Genomic DNA, 24,953 nt, shown 5'->3' with positions numbered 1-24,953 from the left:
AACCAAGAATAGAAAGAAACTTCTTCCACTTATTAATAGGAACTACAAAAAACCTACAGCTAACTTTATATTCAGTTATGAATAACTGAGTACTTCCCCCTAAGACTAAGGCAAGGATATTCCCTTTCACCATTCAGATACAACAAATACTAGAGGTCCTAGCCAGTATAATAAGGCAAGAAAAGAAATAAGAGGCATACAGATGGAATAAAAAAAATAAAACCATCTCAATTCACAGAAGACTGTCATTGTAGGAAATCATCACCCCAAAATCTACAAAAAGGCTACTAGAACTATTTAGCATAGTTGTCGGATACAAGATCAATTATACAAAAATCAATTATATTTGTATATATTGGCAATGAACAATAGAAATTGAAATAAAGACAATACAACTTACACTATCACCAAAACCTATGATATTACTTAGGTAATAATCCAACAAAATATATGCAAGATCTGTATGCTGAGATGGAAAAACATTCTATGCCCATGGATTGGAAGAACAAACATCATTAAGACATCTATGCTACCCAGAGCAATCTACACATTCAATGCAACCCCTATCAAAATACCATCGACATTTTTCACAGAGCTGGAACAAACAATCTTAAAATTTGTATGGAACCAGAAAAGACCCTGAATAGCCAGGGGAATGTTGAAAAAGAAAACCAAAGCTGGGGGCCCACACAATGCCTGACTTCAAGCTGTATTACAAAGCTGTGATCATCAAGACAGCATGGTACTGGCACAAAAATAGACACATAGATCAGTGGAACAGAATAGAGAGCCCAGAAATTGACCCTTAACTCTATGGTCAACTAATATTCGACAAAGCAGGAAAGAATATCCAGTGGAAAAAAGACAGTCAGTCCCTTCAATAAATGGTGCTGGGAAAATTGGACAGCCACATGCAGAAGAATGAGGCTGGACCATTCTCTTATACCATATACAAAGATAAACTCAAAATGGATGAAAGACCTAAATGTGAGACAGGAATCCATCAAAATCCTAGAGGAGAACACAGGCAGTAACCTCTTTGACCTCAACTGCAGCAACTTCTTGCAAGACACGTCTCTAAAGGCAAGGGACACAAAAGCAAAAATGAACTACTGGGACTTCATCAAGATAAAAACTTCTGCACAGCAAAGGAAACAGTCAACAAAACTAAAAGGCAACCAACAGAATGGGAGAAGATATTTGCAAATGACATAACAGATAAAGGGCTGGTATCCAAGATCTATAAAGAACTTCTCAAACTCAACACCCAAAAAACAAAGAATCCAGTCAAGAAATGGGTAGAAGACATGAACAGACACTTCTCCAAAGAAGACATACAAATGGCCAACAGACACATGAAAAAATGTTACATCACTTATCATCAGGGAAATACAAATCAAAACCACATTGAGATACCACCTCACACCAGTTAGAATGGCTGAAATTAACAAGACAGGGAACAACAAATGTTGGCAAGGATGTGGAGAAAGGGAAACCCTCTTACACTGTTGGTGGGAATGCAAGCTTGGAAAATAGTATCAACGTTCCTCAAGAAACAGTATCGAGTTTCCTCAAGAAGTTAAAAGTAGAGCTACCCTATGACCCAGCATTTGCACTACTGGACATTTACCCATAGATACAGATGTAGTGAAAAGAAGGGGCACCTGCACCCCAATGTTCATAGCAGCAATATCCACAATAGCCAAACTGTGGAAGGAGCTGAGATATCCTTCAACAGATGAATGGATAAAGAAGATGTGGTTCATATATACAATGGAATATTACTCAGCCATCAGAAAGGATGAATACCTACCACTTACATCGACATGGATGGAACTGGAGGGTATTATGCTAAGTGAAATAAGTCAATCAGAGAAACACAATTATCATATGGTTTCACTCATATGTAGAATATAAGAAATAGTGCAGAGGATCATAGGGGAAGGGAGGGAAAACTGAATGGGAAGAAATCAGAAAGGGAGACAAACCATGAGAGACTCTTGATTCCAGGAAACAAACTGAGGGGCGTGGAAAGGGAGGTAGGTGGGGGGGATGTGGTAAGTGGGTGATGGGCATTAAGGAGGGCACATGATGTGATCAGCACTGGGTGTTATACGCAACTAATGATTCTTGAACACTACACCAAAAACTATTGATGTACTATATATTGGCTAATTGAATTTAAATAAAATAAAATTTTAAAAAAGATCTGTACGCTGAAAGTACAAAACACTGATGAAAGAAATCAAAGCAAATCTAAATATATAGAGAGATATACCATGTTCATGAGTTGGAAGACTTAATATTGTTAAGATATCAATTATCCTCAAACCAATATACAGATTCAAAGCAACTTCAATCAAAATCCTAGCAGGATTTCTTAATAGAAGTCAACAAGAAATCAATTTATTTCTAAAATTTATATGGCAAGGCAAAGATCTAGAATAGCTAAAACAATCACCATGAGATTTAAAGACTTACTATCACACTAAAGTAGTCAAGACAGGATAGTATTCAAGAAAGGACACATACATAGATCACTGTAACAGAACAGACATCCCAGAAATGAACCCACATATATATGATCAATATGATTTTGACACGGTGGGAGAAAGGGTAGACTTTTCAATGAATGGTGATGGAATGACTGCATCCATATGCAAAAAATAAACCCTGAACCATATATGAAAGTTAAAATGGATCAGATGCCTAAATAGAACACCTAGAACTATAAAACAGCTTGAAGAAAATCCTTGTAACCTTGAGTTAGGCAAAGATTTCTCAGATATGACACCAAAAGCATGATGCATAAAAGAAAAAACGACAAACTGTACTTCATCTGAATGAAGATTTTTCTGTTCTTTGAAAGATAACATTAAGGAAAGAAAAAGATAAGCCACAGACTGGGAGCAAATATTTGCAATCATGTAGCTGGTAAAGTATTTGTATGCAGAAAGCCCTCAAACTCAACAATACAGAAATGAACAACAAAATTTAAAAATGGGCATAAAATCTGGACACTTCACCCAAGATTTACAGATGGCAGATGGTAAATAAGCACATGAAAAGATACTCAGTATCATTAGCCATTCGGAAAATGTAAATAAAAAACAATGAGCTACCAGTACATACTTAATAGGATGGCAAAGAAACAATAAAATAAAAATGGAAGATACCAACTGTTGATATGGGTGTGGAACAGGTGATGTTCTCATGCCTTTCTGGTGGGAATGCAAAAGGGTACTGCCTCTGTGGAAAATACCTTGGCAGTTTATTATGAAGTTAAGCATACACTTATCACATGGTCTGGCAATCCAACTCCTAGGTATTTTCTCAAGGGAAAAGAAAAATTATGTTCACAGGAAAATATGTATACCGATATTTACAATGACTTTATTTGTAATAACCAAAACCCAGAAAGAACGCAAATGCCCCTCAATGGGAAAATGGATTAACAAACTGCAGTATATTCATACACTGGAATACTACTCAACAATAGAATGAAACAAAGTACTGATACACACAAGATGGATGCAATTCAAATGCCTACACTAAGTGAAACAAGCCAGTTTCAAAATGCTGTAGATGGTATGATTCCATTTATATGACATTTCAGGAAAGGCAAAACTATAGAGACAGAAAATATATCAATGGCTGCCACAGGTTAAGCATGAGGAAGTAGCTGACTCTAGAAAGCGCAACAAGGACATTTGAGGGGGTGATGGGGATGTTAATCAATATTGATTACACTATTGTGTGTGCTTCCCAAAACAGAACTGTACACTAAACAGAGGGAATTTTACTCAATATCAACTGTACTTTAATTTTTAAAGTTTATATAATATGTATACAAAATAATTGTATAGGTGTATAGAATGATTTTTATAGTTTTATTAAATTTTATAAATTTTTAATATATTTTTAAAGATGTGAGTTGAAAAAGCCAAGTTCTGAAAAGCAGCATAGCCATTTAATATGTAAAACTGTAGTCATTGTAGGCTAGTACTTGGTGTCTTAAACTATGTTAAATAAATATACAGAGGGGAAATATTAGGCATTTTATTAAAGTTACTATTTATTGCTGTATAATGAAAAAGGACCAATGCAGCTACTTCCACAGATTAGATGTGATTATTCTTTTCTATTCTTACATTTCCTTATAGACTTCACTAAGCACTTGGGATGATGGCCTATTTATTTATTTATTTATTTTTAAAGATTTGATTTATTTATTTGAGAGGGAGAGAGAGCATGAGCAGGGGGAGCTGCAGAGGGAGAAGGGGAGGGAGAAGCAGACTTCCTGCTGAGCACAGAGCCCGAAGCAAGGGCTTGATCCCAGAACTCCAAGATCATGACCTGAGCTGAAGTCAAACACTTAATTAACTGAGCCACCTCGGCGCCCCGGACGATGGCCTATTTAGACCTTATCCCTGGGATTCTGATTCCTCAGGACCAGGGGGGGGCCTGGCAGTCTGTTTCTTAAACAGCTCCCCAGGTTGATTCCATATAGGCAGTGCCACCGAGATGGAACAGCTTGATGCTAGACAGGCAGAAGGCCACACATGGTCCAGCCCAGCTCAGTAGGGCAAAAAAAACCAAAAAACAAGAAAAAACCCAGCCCAGCTCAGTAGGGCAAAAAAAAAAAAAAAGCAAGATAAGTTTTGGAGCCCAAGCCAGAGCTTGAAGTATCTCCTTTACTGGATAGGGCCATTCTGTTAGCTAATGACATAGAAAAGAAAGGAACTAGAAGGAAAGTAAAAGAAAAGGGGAAGGTTAAGGAAAAGAAACAAACTACTACAGGTGCTTTCATATACAGTATTAACAGCATAATCCAGAGTGATAAAAATTATCCCCATACAACTGATGAGAAAACTCTCATCTGAGGCTTGGAGAGTTTCTCACAAGCACAACTATATATATATATTAAGAAAGATCTACCAGGAGAAGGGTATAATCACATTATTCTGTTCTGTTTTCTAATATGAACCTCACAAGCCATCTTTGTTCACAGTGAACATACATTGAATCTTTTAGCTCAAAAAATCTTCCCCAAAGCATATTCCTTTTTTTATTATTATGTTATGTTAGTCACCATACAATACATCATTAGTTTTTGATGTAGTGTTCCATGATTCATTGTTTGTGTGTAACACCCAGTGCTCCACACAATACGTGCCCTCTTTAATACCCATCACCAGGCTAACCCATCCCCCCACCCCCTCCCCTCTAGAACTCTCAGTTTGTTTCTCAGAGTCCATAGACTCTCATGGTTCATCTCCCTCTCTAATTCCCTACCCCTTCATTTTTCCCTTCCTTCTCCTAATGTCCTCCATGTTATTCCTTATGTTCCACAAATAAGTGAAACCATATGATAATTGACTTTCTCTGCTTATTTCACTTAGCATAATCTCCTCCAGTCCCATCCATGTTGATGCAAAAGCTGGGTATTCATCATTTTGATGGCTGAGTAATATTCCATTGTATATATGGACCACATCTTCTTTATCCATTCATCTGTTGAAGGGCATCTCGGCTCTTTCCACAGTTTGGTTATTGCGGACATTGCTGCTATGAACACTGGGGTGCATATGGCCCTTCCTTTCACTACATCTGTATCTTTGGGGTAAATACCCAGTAGTGCAATTCCTGGGTCATAGGGTAGCTCTATTTTTAATTTTTTGAGACACCTCCACACTGTTTTCCAAAGTGGCTGTACCAACTTGCATTCCCACCAACAGTGTAAGAGGGTTCCCCTTTCTCCGCAACCTCTCCAACATTTGTTGTTTCTTGCCTTGTCAATTTTTGCCATCCTAACTGGTGTAAGGTGGTATCTCAATGTGGTTTTGATTTGAATTTCCCTGATGGCTAAAGCATATTCTAATACTTACTTTGAAAAGAAAGCTCTCAGCATGATAATGGATGGTATGTATGTCCACTTCACTTCCCATTCCCAACAGATACCAGTTTGTCATCGTATCCTCATTCATGATAAGGCCATGGAGATTCCCAAAAATCTTTCCATTGATAGCTAAGAGGGTGAAAAGAAAATAGCCTTTGATTAGTGATCATTACTCAATCGGGTTTTAGAAATGGTTCAAGATCTTTAGGTTACCAATATTTTCATCTACCTTATAAACATGTAACCATCTTACTCACACCAATGTCCCTACCTTTCTAGACCCAAAATCCAAGTTACTAAGAAATCCTTATAAAAGAAAGCCAGAAAAGAGAAGTCACAGTTGTTTTGTTTTTGTTTTTGTTTTTTTAACTACATCTTGGGTAGCAGTGTGTGTTGTTTGTCTGCTTGCTGGTTTGGCACATTCTCTTTATGGAGTGGGTTACAGGCTCATTTTTGAAGCAGCCATTATTTATATCATTCTATATAGATGAGTGAACTAAAGCACAGAGAATCAAGGTCATATAAGTCAAAACTGAATGAATCAGAAGCTATTCCCTTAATACTTTGCTTTTTGAGAACTAGTTTCGGGCAAGTTCCTAAGCAGGCTGAATTGCCAAAAGAATAAAAGTTTCACACGGGCTGAGCCCATGCTATTACAATGACCAAAGCAAACTCAAGCTGGTTTGACCTGATGGGGACTCTCACCCTGCTTTCTACTAACTTTTTATTCTGTGCATTGTACCACAACCAAATGAGTTACATTTATTAAAAATAGAGAGCGTACTAAGGGAAGTATGGGGGAAGCAAAATTGTAGAGGAAAGAGTAGCTGAATCAGAAATCAGCCTACCTATTCTAATCAATGTTAGCAATACTTAAATTTGTGACCTTGGGCAAGGCCTATCTTTTTGTATATTTTGGTCAGAAGTAGATCTTGGTGAGAGAGTACGGGTGTGTCAATTAGAACATATTACTCCCACTTAAAAAAAAAAAAAAACTACCTTAAATTCTATAGAATTAAATAAATAACACAGACACATTAAAACAGAAATTTGGTGATGGTATTTCATGTCCCAGCATCAGTTAAACCAAACCCTTAAATTTGATTAGCTAGAGGTTATGGATGTATTCTTATAGAAATATACCCATAAGTGATCATTCATTTTTTAAGAATTACTTTACAGTCTTATAGTTTAGGGATCCCAGGCTTCAGAGATAGAGCTCCCTAAACAATTGATCCAAAGTTGCACTGGACCTTGCTGGCAGCCAACCAATAGCTTAGCTCATTCCCTCTGAAGGAAAGTTTTAGAGGACTTTCTTTAGTGCAGGTGCCCCTGGGAATGGGGAAGGGTTCAGAGAAGGAGGCTGGGGACCTCCTACAGTCATAGGAATTTCTATGAGCTTATATCAACATGGGTCTTATACCATGCATTTTGTTGCTCTCTTCAAAGTCGTCAGTGTGCTTAAAATGTCGTGGATCTTTATTGAGATACTTCTTTATATTGTCATCCAGATACCAGGATTCATTCTCATTAAATACCAAAAACAAGAGAACGAATTCATAATCAACATCGCTTCTTCTTCCCTTCTCATTCAACAATCCTTCTCTGCAAATAATCAGAGGACCCATCAAACCGCTATATGTATCCTGAAAGAAAAATAAACTGAATTAGAGGAGCCTTTAAATAATTTAACAATAAAGACTAAGTGCTTGTAAGAAAGTCATTGTGAAAAGACTGTTGACCACAAAACAATTATTCTTTTAAGATTCATTTATTTATTTGTGAAGGGTGGGGCAGAGGGAGAGGGAGAGAGAGAATCTCAAGCAGACTCCATGCTGAGCATGGAGCCCCATGTGGGGCTCGATCTCACAACCCTGAGATCACAACCTGAGTGGAAACCAAGAGTTGGCCACTTAACCAACTGTGCCACCCAGGCCCCTACCACAAAATAATTATTAAGAAGCCCTGAAGATGTAGGAGTGTTCCTAAAAATGAGCTACAGCAACCTCTATGAGGGCTGAATCGGTGTCCCTCCCTCATCACTGAGTCTCCAGAGCACAGTTCAGTGACTAGTACATAGAAGATGCTCAATAAATATTCATTGAATAAATGAATGCCTATTTCTATTTTCCCGTTTGCTTTTCAAATGAGACTATATAACTATATACAGGTGCTTATATTCTACTTTTTATGGGTAACTGGAAAATGATATGGGACCGTCGATGACCTCCATGTCAAATTGTTCAGCCCTAAGCTTTCTTTTGAAGGAAAACTCCCACATTTCCAACTGTCTATTTAGATATTCCACCTGGATGTGCTTTCTGCAATAATTCAACCTACTGAGCATTTTTATTTTTTATTTTTTTATTTATTTTTTTAAAGATTTTATTTATTTATTTGACAGAGAGAGAATGAGAGAGAGAGCACATGAGAGGGGGGAGGGTCAGAGGGAGGAGCAGACTCCCTGCAGAGCAGGGAGCCCGATGCGGGACTCGATCCCAGGACTCCAGGATCATGACCTGAGCCGAAGGCAGTCGCTTAACCAACTGAGCCACCCAGGCGCCCAACCTGCTGAGCATTTTTAAAAGTGGATTTTATTATTTCCCTCAAAACATTTCCTTCTCCAGAACTCTCTAATTCTGTTGATAGCACTATGTTATTTCCTGTCATTTAGGTCAGAAAAAGATTTCAGTGTTTAATTCTTCCTTCTTCCTCACTTTGTCCCATCTTGTTTGCTGTCAAATCTTACATTTCTTTTCCCTTCACAATGCCTCTCCATTCTATGACTTTCTTTCCATTCCATCTGCCATGCTTCTAGCATAGGATCATAATGCCTTACCCTGGACTAGAAATTGGCTCCTCTCTGGTCTCTGGCTCACCTCACTTCCAGCCTATCCTTTTGACCACCATCACATCAATCTCATCATTCCCATATCTAGCAGTCTTCGGTGACTTTCCAGTGATATTCCTGCTGGATAAATACAAATCCTCAACGGGTCCTTAAGCCCCTCATATGCTCCCCACAATGGATTTTTCTAGCTTAAGTTCCCCCAAACTGCTTTCCTTTTGTACCTTATATGGTAGCCAGTATGATGTTCAACATTTCCCAAATGCACCTTCTATTTTCCTATTTTCAGCTTTGCTCATAACGTTCTCTCAGACTCTCTTTCTAATGCCCCCTATATAGCCCTGTACTCCTACTGAACTCACCAGATTCTGAGTTGTATTATAATTACGGGTGTGCACATGTATTATTTTCCCCAAAGATGATAAATTCCTTCAAGATGAGAATATTTGCATCCCTCATAGAACTTGGTAGGGTCATTTGCATATCATACGTGCTCAATAAATATTTATTGGGATGCACAAAGGAATAAACAAATGCGGGTTTCCCATAATTCCAATATGTAATTTTATTTTTTCAAGTGTCTTGTATTTCTCTCCTGAACTCTTGCACTGCCCAATACAACTCAAGGATGTTAATATAGCATCTAATATTTAAGAGGAAGGTTAGATAATCCTTCACCTTTTTTTAAAATAATGGGCAATGCTTACATTATATATCCAATATGATTTTAGTTTGGATTTTGATTTATGACATATAATTAGAGACTAGTTGTTTTATATACACATATCTGACTTGAATTCAATATTGAATGTTTAATTGCTAAGTAAAGTTAGTTTATTTTTTAGTCAAATAGTTTGTAGTTTCAGTTATTATGTTTGGAGTGTGCTTTCTTTCCTGAGTCCAGATAGCAACGGTAATGCCTTTAAAAATGATAGATTTCACACATCAAAAACCATGATATAAATTACATTGAAATATATTTTTATTTTATGATTATCTATTTACATATCCTCTTTTGCTTCCTATCTTTTTTTTTTTTTAAAGATTTTATTTATTTTGACAGAGAGAGAGACAGCGAGAGAGGGAACACAAGCAGGGGGGAATGGAAGAGGGTGAAGCAGGCTTCCCGCCAAGCAGAGAGCCCAATGCGGGGCTCGATCCCAGGACCCTGGGATCATGACCTGAGCCGAAGGCAGACGCTTAACGACTGAGCCACCCAGGAGCCCCTGCTTCCTGCTATCTTGTAAGTTCTAAATTTGGTAACTGAAACATTGGGATTTTATTTGTTTTTTTTTAACCCATACTTTATTTTTTTTACGTTTTTATTTATTTTTTAATTTAAATTCAATTAGCCAATATATAGTACATCATTAGTTTTGATGTAGTGTTCAATGATTCATCAGTTGCATATAACACCCAGTGCTAATCACATCACATACCCTCTTTAGTGCCCATCACCAAGTTACCCCATCTTCCCACCCACCTCCCCTTCCAGAACGCTCAGTTTGTTTCCCAGAGTCAATAGTCTCTCCTGGTTTGTCTCCCCTTCTGATTTCTTCTCATTCAGTTTTCCCTCCCTTCCCCTATGATCCTCTGTGCTATTTCTTATATTCCACATATGAGTGAAACGATATGATAATTTTGTTTCTCTGATTGACTTACTTTACTTAGCATAATACCCTCCAAATCCACCCATGTCGATGTAAATAGTAGGTATTCATCCTTTTTGATGGCTGAGTAATATTCCATTGTATATATGAACCACATCTTCTTTATCCATTCATCTGTTGAAGGGCATCTCAGCTCCTTCCGCAGTTTGGCTATTGTGGGTATTGCTGCTATGAACATTGGGGGTGCAGGTGCCCCTTCTTTTCACTACCTTAACCCATACTTTAGATTGAGGGCTGGCACCAGATGGTAAATATTTTTTACTTTGTTGGCCATACTGTTTCTGTCACAACTACTGTTTGCAAAGAGACAATAGAATCCAAATGGAATCTCTTATGCTAAGTCCATGTCACCAAAATGAGACTTAATACCTAACTTAATTACAGTTTCAACCTCTTCCCGGAGTGGAATCTTAATCTGGAGTTACCTGGTTATCACCGATGAGGTAATCTGCCTCTTAGACATCTGTCATCCCCTAAAGGAAGGTGACCTGGCCACAAACAATCTGTTTTTTACTATTCACTTCCTTATCCTATCCCCTTCTGCCTATGAAAGTCTTTCATTCTGTGCAGCTCTTTGGAGCTCTGTTCTATCTGCTAGGTGGGATGCTGCTTGATTCATGAATTACTGAATAAAGCCTGTAGGATTGTAAAATGTGCTCAGTTGAGCTTTGTTTTAAAGAGAATTGGTAGCAGTGATGGAATACAAAGAACACTCCTGATGGCTTCAGGAACAATGAGAAACACAGGCATGATACCTGCAGAACTTTGAATTCTCTTTCTTGCCATTTCTGAGGGCTGTGGGTAAGTTTTTCTTGGTTCTGAGCTCCACTCTCCTTGCATCAAGCTCCCCATCTAATTAGCTTTCCACAGTTCACCATTTGATTGGAATCTCCAGCTCTTGGTTCAGTCCCCAAATTCCACATTGGGAACTGCTGGTCATTACTGGCTAGAGTCAGACTGAATCCAACATAAAAACTGGGTCCAAAACAGAATTTTGTTTTACTTGTATTGTGTCGGTAAGGGCTATTGCTAATGGAATCTTGGAAGCCAAAAGCTGCAAAATTGGTGGGCATGGGTTGAGTACTTAAAAGTTGTTAGAGCATCTGCTACTTAACTCTAAGACTCCCATGGTAGAATACATTGGTCATGTAGTGGGTTAGATTGACACCAGGTTACTCACCAACCTCAAGAAAATGTCCGTGTAACAAGGCACACTGTAAAACACCACATAATCCCCAACCCAGTGGCATATCCCCCTTAGGTATTAGTTTGTCTCCAAGAGACCCAAAGCTTAGCTAAAAAAAAAAAAAAAAAAAAAAAAATCCTCAAATTCCAAAGAGTTGAGCACGCCACCTTCTGGCACATCTGCTTATTTTATGCCTTAGAACTCCAGTCCCAGAAACTATATATACTACTAAAATGGCAAAATCTAACTAAAGACAACCTAGAATTACAATGGCCATTATGGGTAACATTCCGATGAGACAAGATCATTTTTTAAAGAAGTGCACTTACAAACAAGAGTTTCCAAATCAAGCAAACAGAATGGGATACCTATTTTAATTGGTATGTAAAACCTTCCAAAAGGCTTTACGATTCCAAAATAACTTCATTAAAAGTTTCCTTGCAAAAGGCTAATGAAAAATTAAAGATGCAAAAAGTATCTAAAACAATACCTAGGCCTTCTTCATTACAACCTCCTAGGGATCCATCATCAAAACACCGGCCCAGAAATTGATGTCTCATTTGTAATCATCTGAGACATAAGGAAAAATCCTGTCCTTAAAGATTTTGTGCAAATTTTTCAATATCAACTCAAATGCCCCCATATCTATCTACAAAGGAGAGCCCCCCATTGTGGGGGCCCCCCAGAGTTGATAAGACTCTAACGGATTTTCTGGAAAACTGCTATGTTATTTCCTTAAAAAGCCCAGGGGAAACTAAAATGAAAATGAATGAAAAACTTTGCCAAATTCTAATAGATTGTGGAGCCTGCAGAGGGGATCCTGAGAAAACTGGTAAAAGCCAGAGAAGGGTAAGAATTCTTACCAAGAGTCAGCTCTCCTGAATCTCTTTCTGTAGTGTCCAGTTAAGAGCAGAAAATAAAACTTCATGTTGTCCTTTCCTTTCCAAACTCATACCTGTTGGTTACTGATCATTTCTCTCCCAGGGATAGCTATTGCCTTCTTGCTTGCCTTGTTTTATGTCCTAAGAATTTGACTTGGCTTTCTCCTGCCTGGGACATGCAGGTTGCCATTTCTTTCTGTTGCCTATCTTTGGGTGTGACTTTAGGTCTTGGGAAAGTAGTATCCTTTGTACCCTCTTCAGGGACTGCTTTTATATACAAGGGGTGTTCAATACTGCCAGAAATATTTTCCTGGCTGAAAAGTGACAAGATATTTAAATTTTTAAAGTAGTTCTGTCGCCAGAAGTTGGCCATATTGGAAGCTGATAATCAGACCCTGATCTACTTTTTTTAGATCTCCTTCCCTAAGCAAAAATGAAACTATGTATCCAGGGGAAAAGAAAAACATCTCAAGCATTTGTAGAAGGATTTACTAAAACATTCCAGAGATAAACCGTTATAAATCCATAGAAATCTCTTGATTTTCATCTTAGCTGGAAATCCTTTCTGACTTATATTTTTAAAAAAATCAAATTGAAAATAATGAGGTTAGGTGGGTACATCAGCCACTTGGTATCATTTAGGCTGCAACCCAATTCTTTGAGGAATTAAAGCAACTACCCTCATCTCATAAATCTTGACAAAACCAAAAATGCAGCTCCAGAAACAACTCAAAATCCACCTATTCTATTTACCAATCCCCCAAACCTCACCTATTTATCGCAAAATTGTAAAAATCCTGGCCTTAGGAAACAAATGTCTTTTTGGAAGAACTTGCATTCTTTCCCTGTGCCTTTGAGATTGTAAATATTCTACCTGGTCTTCTCAAGGGACTCTTATCTAGCCATCTCTTTGATATACAAACTTCATGGAGGTAATTCTTACCAGAAGAAAAACAAGGAGGTGGGGAGTTTCTTTGGAACTTGGGCAAATGAAAAATCGTGTTTTCTCCAAAAATATTAATAAAAAGCTTTGACCATCTTAATAGGTAACCTTAACTTCTTCCATCTACCAGAAACACAATTTGGATCTAACTTCTTTTATAACTAGTGGATTTTGTATTACTGTGCTTGATTCATGGCAAAATTTTAGAACAGAATCTATAAGATCTGTTTATATCTGCGTGTGTGTGTGCATGCACATGCATCCATGTGTGTGTGCATGTGTGTTATAGATGTATGATGTTTTCTACCTGGGCATGGTGTTGCCAAAATGAATTTGTAAAAGAGCTCTGTTTAATTGACTTAAAGAAAATTAAGTACTTGTATGAATTAAGTATTTATAAAATTCTCAAAAATATAATAGAAACTAACCCAATTGCTTTTTAGATTCATGTGATCTGGAAAAATATTCAGTATTAAAGCTAATTTAAGTTTGATGGCTTAATTAAAATGTACATGTCTTTAGAATTATTAACATTAAATAATGCAGACCTACAACTTTTATTCTACCTGGGTTATTAGTTAAATAAGTCCACATTACCTCTGCTAAAAATTTTGTCAGCGAGAAAAATAACTTGTATGATGAAATTTTCATAAGTATTCTAAACATAATTGTTAAAAATAAGTGAATTAAATAGATGTAACTGGAATTAGAGTTTTTAGGTGAACTTTTTTTTTAATGTTTGAAGTTTTTATTTAAATTCTAATTAGTTAACATATAGTGTAATATTATTTCAGGAACAGAATTCAGTGATTCATCACTTACATATAACATCCCAGTGCTCAACACAAGTGCCTTCCTTAATACCCATCACCTATTTAGCCCTTTCTTCTGCTCCTCTCCATCACCCTTCAGTTGTTCTCTATAGTTGAGAGTCTCTTATGGTTTGCTTCCCTCTCTCTCTTTTTTCCCCTTCCCCTATGTTCATCTGTTTTGTTTCTTAAATTCCAGATATGAGTGAAATCATAGGTATTTGTCTTTCTCTGACTGACTTATTTTCCTTAGCATAATACTCTCTAGCTCCAATCATGTCATTACAAATGACAAGATTTCATTCTTTTTGATGGCCAAGTAATATTCCACTGTATATTGCATATTCCATTGTATGTATACCACATCTTCTTTATTCATTCATCAGTCGATGGACATTTGGGCTCTTTCCCTAGCTTGGCTATTGTTGATCATGCTATAAACATTGGGGTGCATGTACCCCTTTGAATCTGTATCTATCCTTTAGATAAATACCCACTAGTGCAATTGCTGGATCATAGGGTAGTTCTATTTTTAACTTTTTGAGGAATCTCCATACTGTTTTCCAGAGTGACTGTACCAGTTGCATTCCCACCAACAGTGTAAGAGAGTACCCCTTTTCCGCATCCTTGCCAACATTTGTGGTTTCCTGTGTTGTTAATTTTAGCCATTCTGACAGGTGTGAGGTGGTATCTCATTCTGGTTTTGACTTGTATTTCCCTGATGATGAGTGATGTTGAGTATCTTTTAATGTGTCTGTTGGCCATCTGTATGTCTTCTTTGGAAGAATGTCTGTTCATGTCTTCTGACTATTTCTTAACTGGATTATTTGGGTTTTGGGTGTTGGGTTGGGTAAATTTTTACATATTTTGGGTACTAAGCCTTTATCAGAGACGTCAATTTGCAAACATTTTCTCCCATTCCGTAGGTTGCCTTTTAGTTTTGTTGTTTCCTTTGCTTAAAAAAAAAAAAAAGATTTTATTTATTTATTTTCTTATTTATTTATTAAAAAGGGTGGAGGAGGGGCAGAGGGAGAGAGAGAATCTCAAGCAGATTTCACCCTAAGTGTGGAGCCTGATGGGGGACTCAATCTCACAACCCTGAGATCACGACCTGAGCCAAGATCAAGAGTCAGATGTTTAACCAACCAAGCCACCCAGGCACCCCCAGAAGCTTTTTATCTTGATGAAACCCCAATAGTTCATTTTTGCCTTTGTTTTCCTCACCTCCAGAAACCCGTCTAGTAAGAAGTTGCTACAGATGGTGTCAAAGAGTTTGCTGCCTGTGTTCTCTAGGATTTTGATGGTTCCAGTTTCACATTTAGGTTCATCCATTTTGAATTTATTTTTGTGTATGATGTAAGAAAGTGGTCCAGTTTCATTCTTCTGCATGTGGCTGTCCAGTTTTCCCAACACCATTTGTTGAAGAGACTGTCTTTTTTACACTGGGTATTATTTCCTTTTTTGTCAAAGATTAGTTGACCATGTAGTTTTGGGTCCATTTCTGGGTTTTTTATTCTGTTCCATTGATCTATGTGTCTGTTTTTGTGCCACTACCATACTGTCTTGAGCACTACAGCTTTATAATATAGTTCAAAGTCCAGAATTGTGGTACCTCCAGCTTTGTTTTTCTTTTTCAAGATTGCTTTGGATATTCAGGGTCTTTTGTGGTTCCATACACATTTTAGGACTGTTTGTTTTAACTCTGTGAAAAATGCTGGTAGTATTTAGGTGAACCTTTCAGCAATAATGGTATTTCATGGTATGTCTACTTAAATAGTGTCCCCACATCTTTTTGATAATTTAAAACCTTAGAGTTTTGCTAAGTGAAATGAAAGGATGAATAGTAATTTAATATCTAGATCATTTCCAGATAAAATAAAATACTGAAACACTAATTACTGAACATGGGTTTACCTACTTTTTTGACTTCTTATTACCAAGAAACTTAAGATATTTGGGTTTATTAATAAACAAGTTTTATGCCACATTGAAAAATTTACTATGAGGAAGAATGTATTTCTACAAATTATGAAATGTATTTATAAATTTGCCAAATCACAGAATGCTAATGTAAAAGACAGTTAACAATTGTTTACTTTTCTGTTTTCCCTAGAAATTATGGTGATTAATGGTTAAAAATTCAATATATTCAAGCTACTAGAAACAATAAGGGAAATGACTCTGTTTGCAAGGAAACTAGGCTGTGTGTTTTTGGTAAAAGAAGGTATGAGAAATGGAGATGCATTTTTGTTGAGGGAAAAGAAAGTAATTTTGTCCTAGAGTGAGGCTGATTATTTCAGAATAAGGAAGAGGGGGAAAAAAGGACAAAATTTGGATGTAAAAAAAGGAAGTTGTAGAAGGTTTGTAGAAGGGAATCTTGGGAAAGAAATTTTATGTGAGTCAAGCTGGCTAAGACTATAATAAATTTAAGTAAAAAAGCATTTTAATATCAAAAGTACACTGACATATGGGTAATGCTGGCCTTGTAGAATGAATTTGGAAGTTTTCCTTCTTCTTCTATTTTTGGAATAGTTTGAGAAGAATAGATATTAACTCTTATTTAAATGTATCATAGAATTCACCTGTGAAATCCCAGACTTTTGTTTGTTGGGAGTATTTTGATTACTGATTCAATTGCATTAGCAGTAATTGGCCTGTTAAAATTTCCTATTTTTCTGTTTCAGTTTTGGAAGATTATGTTTCTAGGAATTTATCCATTTCTTCTAGGTTGTCCAATTCGTCCAATAATTTTTCATAATATTCTCCTATAATCCTGTATATTTCTGTAGTGTCAGTTGTTATTTCTCTTTTTTCATTTCTGATTTTGAGTCCTCTCTCTTTTTCTTAATGTGTCTGGATAAAAGTTTATCAATTTTGTCAATCTTTTCAAAGAACCAGCTCCAGGTTTCATTGATCTTTTCTATTGTATTTTTTTAAGTCTCTATTTCACTTATTTCTACTCTAGTCTTTATTATTTCCTTTTTTCTACTAGTGTTGGGTTTTGTTCTTCTTTTTCTAGCTCCTTTAGGTGTAAGGCTAGATTATTTGAGATTTTTCTTGCTTCTTGAGGTATTGCTATAAACTTCCCTCTTAAAACTGCTATGGCTGCATCCCAAAGATTTTGGGCCATTGTATCTTCATTTTCATTTGTCTCCATTTATTTTTTGTATTTCCTCTTTGACTTCTTGATTGACCCATTTATTGTTTGGTAGCGTGTTGTTTAGCTTCCATGCAATTGTGTTCTTTTCAGGATTTTTTTCTTGCACTTGACTTCTAGTTTCATATAGTTGTGGTCAGAAAAGATGCTTGATATGATTTTAATCTTCTTAAATTTATTGAGACATGTTTTGTGGCCTAACATGTGATCTTTCCTGGAGAATGTTCCATGTGCACTTGAAAGGAATGTGTATTCTGCTGTTTGGGGATGAAATGTTCTGTACATATCTGTTAGTTCTATCTGGTCTAATGTGTTGTTCAAAGCCACCATTTCCTTGTTGATTTTCTGTCTAGATGATATATCCATTTAAGTAAGTGGGGTCCTAGAGCCCCCTACTATTATTGTATTATGTCAATTTCTCCTTTTACGTCTGTTGCTTTATTTATTTAGGTACTCTATGTTGGGTGCAAAAATATTTACAATTATTTTATCCTCTTGTTGGATCATTTCCTTTATCATTGTGTAATGCCCTTCTTTGCCTCTTACTACACTCTTTCTTTTAAAGCCTATATGTCTGATATAAGTATTGCTACCCTGTCCTTTTTTTTCACTTCTATTTGCATGGTAAGTTTTTCTAGCTCTTTGCTTTTAGTCTCTATGTGTCTTTAGGTGTGAAGTGAAATCTCTTGTAAGCAGCATATAGATGGGTCTGTTTTTTATCCATTCAGTCATCCTATGTCTTTTAATTGGAGCATTTATTACATTTATATTTTAAGTAATTATTGATAGATGTGTACTTATTGCCCTTTTGTTAATTGTTTTCTGGTTGGTTTTATAGTTCTTCTCTATTCTTTCTTCTCTTGCTCTCTTCCCTTGTAGTTTGATGGCTTTCTTTAATGTTAACTTTGGATTCCTTTCTCTTCATTTTTTTGTGTATTTATTATAGGTTTTTGATTTGTGGTTACCATTAGATTTATATATGATATCTTATGTGCATAGCAGTTTATGTTGTTGATGGTTGCTTAAATTCAAACATTTTAAAAGCACTAAATTTCTTTCTTCCACATATTATGTATATGATCTCATATTTTGCATCTTTTTATTTTGTGTTTCCTTTGACTAATTTTTGTAGATATAATCAATTTTACTTCTTCTGTGTTTTAACCTTCACACTGGCTTTATAAGTGATTAATCTACTACCTGTACTATATGTTTGCTTTTACCTGTGAAATTCTTTCCCTTCATAATTTTCTTCTAGTTACGCGTTTTCTTTTCATTCAAAGAATTTCCTTCAACATTTCTTCTAAAGCTGGTTTAAGGTGATAAACTTCTTAACTTTTGTTTGTCTGGGAAACACTTTATCTCTCCTTCTACTGTGAATGATAACCTTGCTGGGTAGTGTATTCTTAGTTGCAGGTTTTTTCCTTTTAGCACTTTGAATATATCATGCCACTCCCTTCTGGCCTGGAAAGTTTCTCCTGAAAAATCAGCTGACAGCCTTACGGAGTTTCCCCTGTACGTAACTCTTTTTTTCCTCTTGATGCTTTTAAAATCCTCTCTTTATCATTACTTTTTGCCGTTTTAATTATTATGCGTCTTGGTGTGGACTTCCTTGGGTTAATCTTATTAGAGAGCTTCTGTGCTTCCTGGTTCAGGATGTCTGTTTTCTTCCCCAGATTTGGGAAGTTTTCAGCTATTATTTCTTCACTTAAGTTTTCTGCTCCCCTTTCTCTCTTTTCTCTGGGATCCTTATAATGTGAGTAGTATCATGCTTGATGTTGTCGTTGGGTTCCCTTAACATATCCTCATTTTTTATTATTCTTTTTATTCTTTTTAAAATTTTTTCTGCTTTGTTGCTTTCCATTACCCTGTCTTCCAGATCACTGATCCATTCTTCTGCATCCTGTAATCTGCTGTTGATTCCCTGTAGTGTATTTTTTTTTTTAATTTCAGTTACTGAATTCTTCATTGCTGACTGGTTCCTTTTTGTATTTTCTATCTCTTTGTTGAAGTGTTTGTTGAGTTCATCTGCTCTTAAGTCCAGTATCTTTATGACCATTAGTTTGAATTCTTTATTAGGCATATTGCTTATCTCCATTTCATTTAGCTCTTCTGCTGTGATTGTGTCTTATTCTTTCATTTGGCCCATATTCCTCTGTCTCTTCATTTTGTCTAACCCTCTGTGTTTGTTTCTATGTATTAGGGAGGTCAACCACATCTCCTACTCTTGAAAGTAGTGGCCTTTGTAGAAGAGGTCCTGTAGCACATTGCCCTCTGGTCACCAGAACCAGGTGATACAGGGGTGTCTCCTATGTGGGTTCTGTGCCCTCTACTGTTGTGGCAGAAATGTGTTTGCCTTCAGAGCAGTGAACTGCAAGGATCTGCTTTGCCTGCTATGGATGCACAGGGCAGGGTTTGGTCCCTGTGCTGTTGGGGGGCCTGTCTGAGGCTGCCATGGGATCATAAGTGGACAAGATCCGTATGTTACCCTGATACCAAAACCAGACAAAGACGCTATGAAAACAAAACAAAGCAAAACCCAAAACTACATGCTAATATCTCTGATGAACATAGATATAAAAATCCTTAACAACATATTAGCAAACAGAATTCAACATTACAGTTAAAATCATTTCCCACAATCAAGTGGGATTTATTCCAGGGATGCAAGGGTGGTTCAATATTTGTGAATCAATCAATGTGATACATCATATTATAAGAGAAAGGATAAAAACCATATGATCATCTCAATAGATGCAGAAAAAGCATTTGATAATATACAACATTCATTTATGATAAAAACTCTCAACAAAGTGAGTTTAGAGGGAACACATTTAAACATAATAAAGGCCATATATGAAAAACCCACAGATAACATCATCTTCAATGGTGAAAACCTGGAAGAGTTTCACCTAACATCAGGAATGATACAAAAAAAAACAAACCAAACCACTCTTATCATTTCTATTCAACATAGTACCAGAAGCCCTGGCCATGGCAATGAGATGAGAAAAAGAAATAAAAGACATTCAAATTGGTAAGGAAGAAATAAAATTGTCACTATTTGCAGATGACGTGATGCTACATATAGGAAACCCTGAAGACGCCACCAAAGAACTATTAGAACTGATAAATGAATTCAGCAAATTTGCAGAGAACAAAATTAATATACAGAAAACTGTTGCATTTCTATACACTAATAATAGTAGTAGAAAGAGAAATTAAGGAAAATAAGGAAATAATTCCATTTACAATTGCACCAAAAAGAGCAAAATATTTAGGAATAAACTTAACCAAAGACATGTAAGACCTGTACTCTGAAAACTATAAAACATTTATGAAAGAAACCAAGGACAACACAAACAAGTGGAAAGATATTCCATCCTCATGGATTAGAAGAACAAATATTGTTAAAATGTCTATACTACCCAAAGCAACCTACAGATTCAATGCAATCTCTATCAAAATACCAACAGCATTTTTTTACAGAACTAGTACAAATAACACTAAAATCTGTATGTAACCACAAAAGACTACAAATTATCAAAGCAATGTTGAGAAAGAACAAAACTGTAGATATCACAGTCCGAGATATGATATACTACAAAGTTGTAGTAATCAAAATAGTATGATACTGGCACAGAAATAGACACATAGATCAATAGAACAGAATAGAGACTAGAAATAAACCTATGATTATATGGTCAATTAATCTATGACAAAGGAGGCAAGAATATACAATGGGGAAAAGATAGTCTCTTCTATAAATGGTGCTGGGGAAACTGAACAGCTACATGCAAAAGAATGAGACTGGGACACATTCTTACACCATACACAACAATTAACTGAAATGGATTAAAGACGTAAATGTGAAACCTGAACGCATAAAAATCCTTGAAGAGAGCATAGGCAGTAATATCTCTGACATCAGCCATAGCTACATTTTTCTAGGTATATCTCCTCAGGCAAGGGGAACAAAAGCAAAAATAAACAATTGGAATTATACCAAAATAAAAAGCTTTTGCACAACGAATGAAACCAGTAACAAAATGAAAAGGCAACCTATTGAATGGGAGAATATATTTGCAAATGATTTTTTAATAAGGGGTTAATATTAAAACTATACATGGAACTTACACAACTCAACACCGTAAAGCAAGTAATCAAATTTAAAAATGCACAGAGGATTTGAGTAGACATTTTTCCAAAGAAGATATACAGATGGACTACAGACACACGAAAAGATGCTCAAAATCACTAGTCATCAGAGAAAGGCAAATCAAAACCACAATGAGATATCTCCTTACAACTGTCAGAAGGGCTAGAATCAAAAAGATAGGAAATAACAAATGTTGGTGAGGATGTGGAGAAAGAGGAACCCTCTTGCACTGTTGGTGGGAATGTAAATTGGTGCAGCCACTGTGGAAAACAGTAAGGAGGTTCCTCAAAATTAAAAATAGAAATGCCATATGATCCAGTAATTCCACCACTAGGTATCAAAAAGATATATGCACCCCTGTGTTTATTGCATCATATTCATGATAGTCAAGATATGAAAGCAACCCAAGTGTCCATTTATAGATGAATGGATAAAGAAGTGATATCGATCTATCTCTCTGTCTATCTAAGCCTATAAAAAAATTTGTGAGACCTTGCATTTGTGGCAACATGGATGGACCTAGAGGGTAGTACGCTAAGACAAATATGTCAGACAGAGAAATTAAAATACCATATGATTTCACTTCTGAAAAGTAAAAAAAAAAAATCTAAAAAACAAAACAAATGAACAGAGAAAGAAACAAAGAATAAATAAACAAACAAAACCAAGACCCTTAAATACAGAGAACAAACTGGTAGTTGCCAGAGAGGCAGCGGGTGGGGGGATGGGTGCAATAGATAAAGGAGATTATGAGGTACAAATTTCCAGTTATACAATAAATAAATCTAGGAGATGAAAAATACAGCATAGGAAATATTGTCAATAATATTGTAATAATGTTGTAGGGTGACAGATAGTGACTAACACTTATTGTGGTGAGCACTGAGTGATATATAGAATTGTGGAGTCAATATGTTGTACCCCTATAACTAATAGTATGTTAATTATACTTTTTTAAAAAGTACACTGGTATGAAGTTAATATTTGGTTTACTCTCTGTTAAAAAGACAAGTTTTCTTGGATTATTGGTTTGCTCTTGATAAAAGATAGTAACAGTTGTGTGTGTGTGTGTTTTACCTTTTAAGTAATCTGCCTAGAAAACAGAGTCTGTCTTACCAAAATAATTTTCTGTATTTCATGTTGTCTTTATCAAGTCTTTGATTACTTAAGAGAACTGAGTCTTCTCTACTAAAAGAGCTAAGATTTTTTAGAACTATTTAGCATTCTGTATTTGCCTTGTGAAGTCTTGTCACTATGGTTAAATGGATAACTACTTATTATTTCACAGCGACCTATGATCCTATTTGGCCAAGTGTTTTTAAACCTTTTGATATTTTTGAGAAAGTTCCCCAAAATCAATTTCTAAATGAAGTCTTTTTGGCCTTGAACCAACTTTGGGATATTTTAAGAGGGTCCCTGGAACATTTCAAAAGATTTGTTCTCGGGGCACCTGGGTGGTTCAGTTAGTTGAGTGACCAACTCTTGGTTTCGGCTTGGGTTGTGATCTCAACGTCATGAGACAGCCCTGCATCGGGCTCCACACTCAGTAAGGAGTCTGCTTGGGATTCTCCCTCTGCCCCTCCCCCCGCACACTCTCTCTTTCAAATAAATAAATAAATCTTTAAAAAAAGGAAAAGATTTGTTCTCTCTCCTTATTAAAAGAGAGATGTTAAACTAATTAAGTGTATTTGATATGTTAAATTACACAGGAAACATGAAATAAGAAGTAATATTAAGCCTTCTTTATATTATATTTGTATAGATGCATATCATAAATGTTCTAGAAATTGTATAAAATTCCTAGAAATTTGATATATCCTAATATCACATTATCAGTCATAATTCGTTATTATTTTAAAATGTTGTATGTTACAGAAATAACCAAATTTCCTTGTGAATTCCATGATAATGAACTCTCATTAGATCTTTAACCATGGGCAATGTTAAAGTTTTTTATTATTCACAGAGAGTTATTATTTTACTCTGATATTTTTATAAGAATGAGACTCATGGGAAGGGCCTTATCAAGTGCTCTGACCACTGACACTTTTGTAAAACTAAATTTTGAGTACATCTCAGAGCTGAAGAAGGCTCTACCTGTCATCTGGTCCTGTACAAACTTTGGAGATTTCCAAATCAAATTGACTAGGAAAAGAAATAGCCTACATTGAGCTAGACTGCTTCCACCTAAGATACCACATCAAAGCTTCATACTTTAACTAAACATCAAACCCTGCCTTCTTCTCTTTCTTTCCTTTACTCTGGCAGTGTCTGGAAAGATAACACCATCATCCATGTCTTCCAGGCCCTTGCTAAGGGGGGGTAACCTTTCAGACTGCTGGATTTGACATCAAAAACTCCTGTCTGTGATGCTAAAGACCCTGTGGTCCTCCCTCTCATCAATGTTTCTTCTATTCTTAATTGACCCCCCACATCACAACTTAGGAGTCACTTACAAAGTCCAACTTTTTTTTTATGTTATGTTAATCACCATACAATACATCATTAGTTTTTGATGTAGTGATCCACGATTCATTGTTTTTGTATAACACCTAGTGCTCCATGCAGTACGTGCCCTCCTTAATACCCATCACTGGGCTAACCAACCCCCTTGGCCCCCTCCCCTCTAAAACCCTCAGATCGTTTCCCAGAGTCCATAGTCTCACAAAGTCCAACTTTTAACATCAGAATATCCATGTCTTGTTTTTACCTTTCTCCAATTATAACCATACTTTGTTCAGGTAAACACAAATGCTTATGCAAATCACAGCACATTTGCACCCCTGCATTCTTATGATTATCTGAATCAGATCTGCCCCAATCACAAAAAGATCTCACTAGCAGTACCCATCTTTGCAAGGCCAGAGTTGTTCTGGATCATAAGATAGCCTTTTATTATCTTTTAGCTGAACAAGGGGGTGTTGGTGCTGGGGCCAACACCACTTGCACTCCGATAACATTTCTGGGGAAGTTGAAACTCAAATACACAAAACCACTGAATAAGCCACTTGGCTTTAGAAAGTGACTCCTTCAACCTGGTCTTTCTTTGACTTATTTGATTTTGATTGTTTTGCCTTGGGGATCATGGCTCCAAAGTGCACATCAGAAAGTGGGGATTATTCTGCTTATGATCATCACAGTAGTCTCCCTGGTTCACTGTATTCCTTCAAAAGCTTGCAGTGCATGTTGATAGCTGCTAAATGAGCAAATGATCTTGCTAAGAATGGAACATTGGAAAAAGAATGAAGAGAATGACTAACTTAAGAAATGTGAACCTGAAGTTGTGACCTATGAATACCACAGAGATTCAACAATAAGCATCATGACCTATGAATACCACACAGGGGATCAACAAAAGTCGTGAGAGCTTCAGAGCAGTAGCTGGGAGAGGTGTTAATGCC

At 36.3% G+C, this 24,953-nt stretch overlaps 1 protein-coding gene across 1 annotated transcript in view; it reads right to left on the bottom strand.

Annotated features, from left to right (window-relative positions):
- The window catches only part of HEPHL1 (hephaestin like 1), an 88,271-nt gene that overhangs the window by 2,368 nt on the left and 60,950 nt on the right, over positions 1–24,953 (bottom strand). Inside the window, exons 16-17 of the mRNA XM_036075008.2 lie at positions 7,323–7,545; positions 5,889–6,028 (exon numbers count right to left, since the gene is read on the bottom strand). Coding sequence (XP_035930901.1) covers positions 5,889–6,028; positions 7,323–7,545 — 363 coding nt within the window. The remainder of the gene's footprint in view (positions 1–5,888; positions 6,029–7,322; positions 7,546–24,953) is intronic.

Source organism: Halichoerus grypus, chromosome 11 (genome assembly GCF_964656455.1).
Source record: "Halichoerus grypus chromosome 11, mHalGry1.hap1.1, whole genome shotgun sequence".
Lineage (NCBI taxonomy): Eukaryota > Metazoa > Chordata > Mammalia > Carnivora > Phocidae > Halichoerus > Halichoerus grypus.
The sequence above is the reverse complement of the archived record's forward strand: the minus strand, read 5'-3'. Positions and strand labels throughout refer to the sequence as shown.